Raw genomic sequence first — 12,511 nt, 5'->3', positions numbered from 1 at the left:
ATTGAGTTTCTAATTTAATAATTTTCTATTTATTTGAGTGACAAATAGAAAATAATATATATTTGGGTTTAAATTAATATTTGGGTTAAATAAAGTATTTGAAGCAAATATTAAATTAATATTTGAGCTAAATTGGATTTGGGATAAATATTAAATTAAATATTATATTTGGGATAAATTAAATTTGGACTAAATATTTTATTTAAAATTATAATTGGATTTGGACAACTTAATTAATTACTAGTTGGACTAGGATAAATGGGTCGACCCATATCCATTAAGGTTTTGGAAACCCTAAGAGGCCATACTCCTTTATAAATACCCCTTTATGGGTTGTCCAAATAAAGGAATGGTTTTGGTGTTTTCAAAAGTTGAAAAATTGTTGTTCACACTCTCCCGTTTCCTTTCGCATCAATACGAAATGAGGAGGTTCTTTCCGTCCATACACAACTCGTGAAAATGAGAGGGAGCTAGCACTTTTATATTTCGTTCTCCTCTCCAACGGACGCATGTCGTGTATCACGAGTTAGACATTGGATGCTTTGACGGCTCGAATCCGTCAACAACTTGAAAATCTAAAGGTTGAATTTATTTTATTTTGTATGTGAATGATTTGATTTTGATGTTGATTCAATCGCCGGAATCGGGGTAAGGTTAAAAAATTTTGAACTACTCTACTTGCCCTATAGCAATTTTGCTTAACTTTTAGAAGAATGGTCAAAGAGTTTAGTAGGAGGTGCAACAGAAGCATCAACCTACAACAACAACATCGAAGGAGGTAACAGTTATCATTTTATATTTGTTTGATGTTTTTGATATATGCACATGGCTTATTTTATCTGTGTCTAGCAAGAACCGCTCCATTTCCGCTGCATTTATTTTGATTTTGAAAAAGTTTTGAAAACGGCTTGTGTTCTTGCTTATGCCTCTAAGTATTAGTGCGTCCTTTCAATGAATGCATGAACCATAGAAATACATGTATCATATCAATGCAGAAACTTGAATCTTAAACAAGTTTACTTTCCAACAGATAAATTTATTTGGAAAGTCAGATACGCATTTATATATGTAGATTGAGAAGCATTATTTCTCTAAATATATAAGACAAAATACTTATGGGAGAAGAAAATAAAAGTATTTTACAATCCAAAACCATAAGAATAACATGGGAAACTCAGGAAACAAGAGAGACATGGTTAAAAATACAAAATAAATAAGGAAAACAAAGGAACATCCATTTGTTTTTCTTCCATTTGCAGTTGACCATGACGTGTACTTATCGATTAAATAGGTGGTGCAGGGTCAAACGAAGAACATTAATGAAAATCCAGAGGTACGATGCAGAATAAACGATGACTGGAATACTGGCTAACATGAACACCGGCAAGGTCATGCTCTCAAGGGTCTCTCTCAGCGTCAGGAAGAAGGCAGCGCTGAAAGCTATCACCATTGTTACGATAGATAGGAAGAGAGTGAAAATGCCGAATGTCAAGGTCAAGGGCAACTTGATCAGGAAATCTTCATCTTGAAAGTCCAATGTATAAATTCTCAGGAATAACATAGCCGAAGTGCAGGACAAGAACAAAGATAATGCATCTGAAATTATGAAGATAGTGAAGTATTTTGATCCCAAATTTATGGGAATGCCTGTATCGTTGTCATAGCCGCCTGGAACAGTGAATGTAGCACTAAACATTATAGTGATAATAAGCGTCGCCACTACCGAGCAAGATGATGCCGTCTCCTTCAACCATTTCCCTCCGGCTTTCTTGAGCTTTCTGTGTTCTTGTACGAATAAATCCATTGGAATTAGGTTATCCTTGTTTTCTACTCCTTTGCACATGGGTAAAATCTTCTCCACTTTCTGCGAATCAAGGACCATGCCGGCCCCAAAATAAAAAAACAAAAAAAATGACAAATATTTCACTTTTAATTTTTGTAAACAAGAAAAACCAGCAGCTAAAAACAATAAGAAAAAGGAAAAAGAAGAAACAGAAGCTGGAGATGGACCTTAAACCACTGTATCTCGCTTTGCATTTGTAGAGATGGACTAGGAAAGCGGCTAAGCTTCTTGGTTGATGATAACAATGCGGCATGATGAAGGATCGTGTTTCCATTTCTATCAGCCCGAATGGTTCTTAAAAGGCCAGTTTCAGGATTTTTCAATGCAGAGATGTAGATTTTGAAGAGATCTTTGGAAAGGGCCATGTCAGAATTAGATAATTCATCGAGTATAACCCACAATGCATCTGGGTGGAATTCCCTAATTGCGTCAGTGAAACTCGTATTATCTTGTTCCACGGCAATTAAGATTGGTCTGCTCAACACCTTTTGTATGATTTCGTAACGGTTTTCTGATTCCAATATCTCCATGCATATCTGACGCAACAACTTTCGAGCTCCAGAGTCGAAATGCCATAATTCAACTATCTTTTCTATCCGTGTCCATGGAAAGTCTATTCCAAGAGTACCTGTGCAGAAGGGAAGGCTCATTAAATAAAAAATGGAACACTAATCTTAATTTAGATATAGCTAAAGCCTAACGGAATTTCGTCTAAATTTATTTATGCAGGCCCTGCTATATTCCTCCGGTGAAGTGAAAAAAAAAAAAAAAAAAAAAGAAGCTAAATTTGTTGAGGGTTAAAATATAAAATGCATGTCTAATAAGGGTAAATACCCTCGGGTCCGTAATTACTCCAATATCGAGGGAATATAGCCATTGGCAGTAGTGACACGTGCCCATCAAGGGGTCACTCCCTTGACGTCATCCTACGTAGGCCCAGAGACGACACCTGGTAGATACGCCTCACCACATCTGTTAATCTGTTGCTTGGCGAAGATTCTCTAGATTTCTCGAGATCAACCATCACACCAAGAATCATGGAGATAGGAGCAACCCTGAACTTATCAGAATCGATTATGGAATCCATATCGGTAAAATCTCAGCTCCACAAAGAATGGGATAGAGATCCCGACGATTTGAAAAAGATCATTACCTTGGTAAGAGAATAAAAAGGGAAGGACTAGTGACGAGTAAGTGGATCAAACTCTTTCTTTCTCTAAGTTCGGAATTACACACCTTAAGTTTGTTTTTAATCTGGTAATTTGACTTGAGCATCAGAGTGGTATCGGGGGAGCAAGTCCTCGACTCCATTACAGGTACTTGGCTCGAGACAAAAGGAGGGTGATTGACCACCGCATCATTAATGTCCAAAAAAAAAAAAAATCTAAATTGATAATTTGGTTTTACGTATTTGGCTCAAAGTATAAAATGAGTTAATAATTATATGTTACATTTTTCAACGGTAAGAGAGCTAGCTAGCTAAATGAAAATAGATAGAAATGTTTGAAAATAAGAAGTAATTTAATCTAAGCGCATTTAATTTACCCATAAACATGTCACGTATACTTTTTTTTTTTTGTGTAAATATTATTTGGCTTTGCCATGTGAAAAAGAAAAATAAACATAGATAAGCCAAAGGGACAAAAACAAACAATAAAAGGAGAAGCAATTAGAGGTAATAATCATGTTCGTTAAATGAGAAGCAAGAAATGTACATGAGTTGGTTTTTTTGTAGGTTTAGAATTTAGCGTTAAAGGAAAAACAACAGTCACGTGTGAGTTATAATCTCTTATTATTAAATTAATTAATCTTTGTTTGTTGGCTTTTTTTTTTTTTTTTTGGGGGGGGGGGGGGGGGGGGCTTTGAGAAGATGGCATCCCACTCTTTGCAAACTAAACAAGTACAAATTAAAAAAGAAAAACCAAGAAGAAGAAATTCACCCAAAAAAAAAATGTCATGTTTCATTGATAATGAGTATATAGATGATACAAACACCCAAGCCAAGGGAAAAGACAATAAAGAAAGTGGAGAAAAAAATTGTAACTTACCGTTTTTATCGAACTCAAAACACCAATCTATGAACCATTGTCCTATTGGTTTTTTCATAAACACCCGGGCTAGTGGATGTATTGTTTTACCATTCTCCTTGACCATTTCATTGATGCAGAGTGTCGGAGATTCCTGGAAAACCTTATAAGCTAGATCTATATTGTAAAACAAAAGAAAAATTAATTTGTAATTGTGCTGTTTGAATTCATATAATAAAAACTCATGTAAGTGCAATTCTAATATTCAATGTAATACTAACATTCACATTAATTAGTCCATTGAAGGGAGAAAATATTGAGTCTAATAGTCTTTCCATGTAGTTTGTCTCTACTCCATTTGCACAATGAGTTTCAATGTGTTGTGCATGTGAAATCTACAATACATAAATTTAAGGATCGTTTGGTATTGGAGAAATTTTAAAATTGTTAAAAATATTAGGTTAGGAATCTATATTTCCATATTTGGTACAACTTTTTCATAAAAAGAATTCTGAAAAATCATGAGTTTTCATAATAAAAACTCATGATTTTTAAGCAACTTTCCAACAAAAAGATTTTCATGTAGGGGTTGGGAATCCAAGTTTTCCATCGACTTGAGAATGTTTTTAACAAAGAAAAAGATTAAAATATCCCTTACTCTTTTATAACCCCATACAAACATATTATCTATATGTACTATATAAATATATATTATATATTATATATTTATAATATATAAATATGTATTATATATTATATATTTATAATATATAAATATATATTATTTATTTATTATAAAATATAATATTATATATATGTTAAAGTAGATATTCATACAAACATATATATTATGTATATATATTATACATATACACATGCATATATATATAATGTGTAAAAAAATGATATTTTTTTGACTTCCTAAAGATATTGTGGGTCCCAATATTTTACATGAATTTTCAAGAATGTTGTATTTAAACTAAACATAGCAATATAAGATTCTTAAAAAAGAATACTCAATATTCTTGAAAATATTTAAATCTAACTAAATATAAAATTATATAAAACCTGATAATCAAATATTTTTAAGAGCAGTTTTAAGAACCATGAATTTCAGGGATTTAAAAAGTTATCCCATACCAAATGCCCCGAGGGTAACATAAGAGTGTACAAACTCTAAGTCAAAATTGTATTTTCATTCTAATTAACAAGTTGCCACGTATCCAATTTCAACCATATATAGTTATTACCAAATCATATAACATAACTCGCTGTATTAGCAATTGACGATAAATAATAAGGGTACCAAGCAATAATTTAAAAGTGAAATTAAATAATAAGTTTGATGCCTCTATTAAAAAATTAAGAGTTAAGAGTCTAGTTCAAAAGCAAGATAAAAATTAGGTATTATTTTTGATAATTTATCCAAAAACAAGCTGCAACTTGCATATATCCAAATCATCAATGCATGACAAACGGTTATATTTATAAATTTTAAATTCATCAAAAGTCACCAACTACCAAATATATATTGAGGATCTGCTACATGTCGGCTTGGCACAATAAGTTGGTATAAATCACTATTACATTAAATATTGGATATGAAAATTGGGTTTTTGTGTGCATACCATAGAGTTGGGAGCTGATGCATGCTTTGAAGAGCCTAAAAGAATGATAGCCGCTTAGATAAGCAGGCTTATAAGCTTCATCCTTATCTTCATTAACAAGCTTGAAGCTGTAGTTTCGCTCATCACGTCCACAGACTTGAGTAGTCATGGACACTTTGAGAAACTTGAAATCACCATCATCTACACTCGACTGAGTTGAATTAGTCATGTTCACTTCTTCTTCAACAAACAGATTGGTAATTGCCAGAGTAAGATCAAACAGAAAGTAAACAATTTCCTTGTTTCCAAATAAAGCAGCCACAGTGATGGGTAAATCTCCATTGTCATTGGGAATGTCCGCTAGTTCATCGCATGTTCCCACCAATCGCTTCACAATCTTGATGTTGCCTTGGGCGGCGGCAAGAGTGAGTATTGTTTCTCCGTACATGTTCTTCTCTTTCACGATATTATTGGAACCGTCTTCTTCCATTAACTTACTAAAAATCTTTTCCTGTCCAGAAACCACTGCGACTTGGAGAGCATTCTCTTCGAATTTTGTGAATTTTGTGCCAAGCAGCGTTTTGTCATACTCCAACAACATTTTCACCAAATACAGCTGTCCCCCTCGCACTGCCTTATAAAATATTTGACGAAAACTGATCTTCCGAATCCAAGGTCCTGCAAATTAATTAATATCCAGTTCCGTAACAGATCAACAAATTTCACTAGGTACTTGATTAAGTGAAAAGTAAGTTGCGTTCTCCTTACTTTTTACTTTTTAATTTTTAATTTTAAGTTTTAAATTTATTTTTTATTTTAATAATTTATTTTTAAAAAATTAAAAATATATTTTCTTTATTATTTTAAAAAATTATTTCTCAAAACAAAAAATTAAAAAATGCATTCTTTTTGAAATTTTAAAAATAATTTTTCAATGATATTTTATTAAGTAAATTTAATTATCCAAAAAATTAAAACTATTTAATTTTGAATAAATAAATAAATTAACTTAAAAAAAAAAAGCAAATGCGATTATAATGTGATTATAAATAGAAAGTATTAAAACTAAATTTACATAATGTGATTATAAATGATAAGATTGCATCATTAGAAAACGTATTTATTTTATAATTTTGAGAAAAATTATTTTATAATATTTTATTTAATAATTTTAATTATTAAATTGTAAAATTAACTTTTTTAATAAAATTTAAAATAATAAATTTAATTAATAAATTGATGATATTTGAGTGATAATTTATATTAAATATTAATATACATAATATGTGTAATATATTTAATAATATACTATATGTTATCTCATATTTTTAATTATAATATAAATATACTATATTTTTTAAATTTTAAATAAATATATAATTTTATTTTTAAAATTTAAGAATTTTTTTTCTTCCTTCTTTTCTTTTCCATGTTTTGGATTTAGAGGTTGTTTTGGTTGAAAATAATCAAAATTTGTTTTGACTTTCCTTTATAATTTTTTTTATTATCAAAAATATATTTTTGATAATGATAAAGTAAACGTATTTTTATTATCTTAGAAAATTAAAAATAAAAAATAATTTTAAAAACAACAAAGAGAAAATAGCTAAGTTAAAGAATACCATTGCGGCTTGGTGTAATTAATCTTTGCCTCGGAATTTCTCTTTCAGCCGTTTCTTGTTCTTGTCCTTCATCCAGGCTTCGATTTCTGTCAATGCTGGACGTTGGTAAATTTTTACCTTCTATTTCTTGCGACAGCATTTCATCGCCAGCCATTTTGATCCTCCGTAAAATTATATTTATAGAGCATGTCGTGTTAGTATACTCGAAGAACATTAAATAAAGAAATGACACAACAAGAATGGGGCGAGCTGTTGCTCAGTCACGTGGAGCTGAGGACTGTTTGGTTGGATCAGATTACATTTTTTATTTTTATTTTTTTTGCTAAATATATAGAAAATTAGAATACAATGGCAAAGCCGACAAAGCACGCAATGATTGGGGGGCTAGTAGGCCCATAATGAGTGGACTTCTTCCCAAGGATTACGGGGTCACCAAAAAGTTTAAAGGGCCAGGCCCAAACAAGTAAGGGCATAACTTGAGAGGGTTTAGCCCGAAAATAGAGCAATGGAAAGTCGTAGCCCATGCAACAAAAAAAATCCACTTCACATGTATTCCCAAAATCTCTTCGTTATGTGACAAAGAAGACTCCCAAGCCAACATACAAAGCTCAATAGCCCACAACACAGAGGAGGTACCAACAAACAAACATCAATTATAAACAAATAAACACTCAAATAAGAATCAAAAGTTCAACCACTAAAACAAAAAATCCTAAGTTTCATATACAAAATAAATTTATAAATGCGGGCTAATGATGCTGTTATCGAATCTAATCAATGTATCTAGCTGATCCTTTGGATAATCTCTACACGGCAAATTAAGCCAGAAACTGTAAAGAACATGAATGTAAATCGACCTTTAAATCTTACCTTAAAATTGGCTCCAATGTCCCTTAAATGAATCATAGAAAAATGCTATCTCACCACCAAATTAAGAACTTTTCTCAATATATTATATATAACAAGGAATAAGATAAGAAGGCAACAAAAAAAAAAAAACAACAGTAACAAATCAAAAAGTGATAAAATTGATGATATTATTATGACTGACATACTATTTTTGTATTTGAGAATAGCCTAATTAAATCACCTTCTGGATATATTGCAGTTGCTGGGAGACTAAGTAGCAGTTGTCGTTTCTCTGTCTTTTTTTTTAATACAACTCCATTTACTGAACTCCCAACAACTAAACATATATATATAGTATACTCCAAAATGCACGGATTTCGAAAGAATGCTACCTAAATTCTTGACTGCACAAGCAAGCAAAGATGGTTGATGACTTTAGGAGGATTGTTTGAGAAGAAAATGGATGCTACCTAACAAAGCAGAACATGATTCCTATCGAACGAGACCACTCGAATTTGCTGATCCAACATGTTACTTTTCTGTCTTCTGTTTTTGTTTTTCTATGTTGGAAATAAAACCACATGTGAACTTTTTTATGCAAGAATTATTTTGTGCTTAATCAAAAGAAATATTTTATCAGATAAATTAGTAATAATTATCTGATATATTATAATATAATTAATAAAAATATTTTATCAGATATGATGGTGTTTATATGATAAAATAATCAAATTCAATATCAAATATAATTGTGTTAATTTGGTGAGATAATAAAAATTTAATAAAATAAATAATTACTTATAATTCTATTTAGTTTAGAAGATATGAATGATAACTACTAAAACATTTTGATGAAAGACTACTTTTACCATTATAAATAAAAGGTTCGGTCATCTTCCTACCCAATATATCAAAACAATTGTACAGTCATATTTTATATTTATCATTACGATTGAGGTGAAGGGAGATAAACTTGATTTCAGTATTTTCATCATCAACCGACAATTCTCGGCCAAACACTTGTTAAAGTTGGTGATCATGTACAACTTTTTTATGTAATAATAATATACCACTAATACGGTTTCTTAATGATCCAACATTTGAGATAATTTCCAAGTTATTTATATTTATAAAAATAACATTATTTTGTTAGTTTAATAATATGTTTTGAGAAAAGCAATACTTAAAAAAAATATTACTATCCATTTTAGGCCCTTGACTTTTTCTATTTTTCCTCAACCCACGTCTTATATTCGGTAGGACTATATGAGTGACTAAATGCTAGTAAGTCAAGGCTTCTTTGGTATAGTTGTATTTTTAAAAGGCCTAATTATGAAAAAATAAAAAAACAATTCATATCTTTATCATATTGAACTTTTAGTTTATTCAAAACTAGATGTAAGACTTTTAATTTATATTAAATATTTATTATCATCGATCTATTATTAAAATAGAACATTAATTGTTGACCTAATAGTCTCCACATGGTATTAACAAAGATGAATGGCTAAATAAGATGTATAAGAATTATTTTGAATCACACGATGTTTAAAAAGTTTCAAATTAATTTTTTAAAGATTGCTATAGTAATTTTTTATCGCTACAATATTTTTTGATTAATTTGTATTATTTTATTCAAATCTTGCGTTTATTTTGAGAGATCTTGTAACTAAAAGTGTCTACTCTTAGATCAACTCTTTTATATTATTCTTGATTTTTCTAACAAGATTACTAGAGGGCCTACATTGATTGTAGAAGATTGTATTTCCTATCTTGTTACTAGATGGCTTACTTGTTTAAGCAAGAGGTTATAAATTCCTACCTTACTACTAGAGGGCTTATTTAAAGAAAGGAGAATTATAGTGGATTGGTTGAAAAATTCTTAGTAAGAAGGTAAGGAAGTGGATTAGACTTGGTTTCAACTGAACCATTATAAATCGGTTGTATCCTTCTTTTCATTCTGTTCTTGTTTTATTTCTTTTACCAAACAATTCCATCACTTGCATTAAAATCTTATTTTTCATAAAAAGGAATTCAAGTTTTCGAACAAAAGTTTTAAATAACTCAATTCACCCCTCTCTTGGGTTTGGTGCCATTGCTATACAAACCTAACAATTTGTATCAGAGCTTAACTCCTTGTTTTAAGGTCTAACAACTTAACGACAGATCCATGATATTCATGCTTGAGGAAAGTTATCCTATTGATGTGGCACCCTATTTTGATGGCTCATACCATGAACACTGGAGAATAAGAATTTGTGTTGTCATGAAATCCATTAATTTTAATTTGTAGAATATTGTGAAAAAATGATTTGTTTCAAAACCAAAATCCATTTGGACTAAGAATGATAAAAACTATTTTGTTTTAAATATCAAAGCCATGAAAATTTTGCATTAAGTTTTGCATAAAAATGTTTATGCAAAAAATTTTATGTGTCCAAATGCTAAAGATATTTTGAATACTCTTGATTCAATTTATCTTACTAACAAATATTGTGAGCATGTTGATGAAAATTTACAAGTTGAAAATCCATTGAATCATTAACAAAGAAAAGAGAAAAAAAGCTCTCATGTCTCTAGTGAAGAAAGCTCAACATCAAATGTGTGTTTCATGGCTAAGGAAGAAGAAGAGGTAACCTCTACTTTACTTATGATTTTGATGATAATAATGATATTGAGAATAATTTTTCAAGAGAAGAGTTACCAAATGCCTTTAATGAACTATATGTCAAGTTTGAAAAATTATGTTTGAAAAATAAAACTCTTCAAAAACAATTGGATTTAGTGTCAAATGAATTAGAAGTTTTAAGATCAAAGAATGAATATTTGTTTGCTTTCAATAAAGAATTTTCAATGGTAAAAGATTTGAAAGAAATTTAATGGAAATCTCCTATATAGTGCTTTTAATGAGAAACCTATTTTAAATAGAAAAATTTCAAATTCTTGTGTTCATGATAAAGGTGTTCTATGTTTTCATAATTAAAAAGCTAATGTCAAAAGCTTCTCTTTATACACCTTGTTGTGCCCCAAGATTCGCAGAAAGAAAACCAAGGACGAAGACTTGTTGGGGAAGAAGCCTACCGAAAGATGCTTCCGAAGACACCTTCTGAAAGGCTCTTTGAGAGCTAGGGAAGATGTCTTCGGGAGCCCCTATTGGAAGGGCCATTTCGGAAAAGGTGTTCCGAATGGCACTTTCGAAAGGCGCTTCATGCCTCTATTCTACTTTCTTCTCTCGGCCTATAAAAGGAGAGGTTCAACCCCAAAAAAGGAATCTGGACACTGGTATTTTCTCTCACTATATTTCCTTCCGAAGAACTTAGCTTTCATTTCAATTACATTCCTTCCGCACTGACTTAATCATTGGAGGGTCTTCGTGGGAGAGAAGCCCACGAGCCTTTTGACCATCTTTTTCTTATAGTGACCTTCAGAAGCTTCTACCTCAACCTTCAGAAGCCCAAGAGGGACCTTCGGAAGACTCAACACACTCAGCCTCGGAAGACTCAAGACCCCTAGCTTCGGAAGACTAGACACACTTACGTTCGGAAGACTCAACACCCCTAGCTTCGAAAGACTCAAGCCCCTTCCTTCGGAAGACTAAAGACCTTTAGCTTCGGAAGGAACTTCGGAAGAACTCACGCATTCAACTTCGGAAGTTCCATCAGTGTCACCTTCGGAAGCATCAGCAGTCAGCTTCGGAAGCCTTCTGGGGGGCGCTTTGTTTACATCTCGGAATCTACGGCATCCACGACTGTCCCGTTCTTAAAAATTTCAATTGTTGTATTTGGACAACAACACACCTCTCATGGGATTAGATGCTTTCCTTATTGCGAATTAGGCCACTTTGTATTTGGTTGTCCTTTTAAAAGGAAATCATTTAGTGGTCCTAATTTGAAATGGATTAATAAGGGAACTATGATATCTAGTATTTCTCATACTAAATCCTAAGGATCCAAACATGTTTTGATACCAAAAATTTCTCACTTTCAAAAGAATGTGAATAAGGATAAGAAGCATACAATCTTCATAAAAAGGAAACAAAAATCATTTACTTCACATTATAACTATTGGTATCATTTTAAACACACAGGTTTTATAAGAAATTATCCAAAGATTCTTAAACAAGTATGGGTTCCTAATGGAACACTCTATGCCAACAATGGTGAACCCAAAATAGTTTGGCCACCAAAAGCTTGTAGATAGTTAATTTTTCAAGTTGCTTGTCATCCAAATAAATCTCAAAGAGAAATCTTTATGGATGAACCAAGCATGAAGGAAAGAAGAAGTGAACAAGAATATCACCCGTCATTTTACAAACCAAGAGTGAGAGATATTCAAATTTCATGCTTGGTGATATTTTCCCTAAACTCTCTATGTTTATAAGTTTTTATTATTTTTAAGTTATAAATTTGCCTTTATGTTTTTGTGAAAATTTTTATTGATATCTGTTGTACCCCAATAATTGGAAGGAAAAAAGGCCAAGAATCGTTAAGAAGATGGGAAGCTGCTAGGGAAGAGTCGTTCCAAAGGATCTTTTGAAAGGACACTTCAAAAGCATTCTTCGGA

General features: G+C 31.4%; 1 protein-coding gene across 1 annotated transcript; it reads right to left on the bottom strand.

Moving 5' to 3' along the window:
* Positions 1 to 1,198: 1,198 nt before the first annotated feature.
* Positions 1,199 to 8,253, bottom strand: LOC127804244 (uncharacterized). The gene is made up of 6 exons (XM_052341067.1): positions 8,190 to 8,253; positions 7,100 to 7,260; positions 5,499 to 6,155; positions 3,892 to 4,047; positions 2,011 to 2,471; positions 1,199 to 1,864 (listed from the first exon to the last, which is right to left on the bottom strand). The coding sequence occupies exons 2-6, from the start codon at positions 7,251 to 7,253 to the stop codon at positions 1,277 to 1,279; spliced, it is 2,016 nt and encodes a 671-aa protein (XP_052197027.1). The 5' UTR covers positions 7,254 to 7,260; positions 8,190 to 8,253; the 3' UTR covers positions 1,199 to 1,276.
* Positions 8,254 to 12,511: the final 4,258 nt, after the last annotated feature.

The sequence above is a fragment of the Diospyros lotus genome, chromosome 6 (genome assembly GCF_014633365.1).
Source record: "Diospyros lotus cultivar Yz01 chromosome 6, ASM1463336v1, whole genome shotgun sequence".
Lineage (NCBI taxonomy): Eukaryota > Viridiplantae > Streptophyta > Magnoliopsida > Ericales > Ebenaceae > Diospyros > Diospyros lotus.
This window is presented reverse-complemented; position numbering and strand designations above follow the sequence as displayed.

Coding starts and splice junctions, on each gene's coding strand:
- LOC127804244 (XM_052341067.1), bottom strand. CDS start 7,253: ATGGCTGGCGATGAAATGCTGTCGCAAGAAATAGAAGGTAAAAATTTA. Junction 4,048..5,498: donor CATCAGCTCCCAACTCTATG/GTATGCACACAA, acceptor TTTACAATATAG/ATCTAGCTTATAAGGTTTTC. Junction 2,472..3,891: donor TTTTGAGTTCGATAAAAACG/GTAAGTTACAAT, acceptor CCTTCTGCACAG/GTACTCTTGGAATAGACTTT.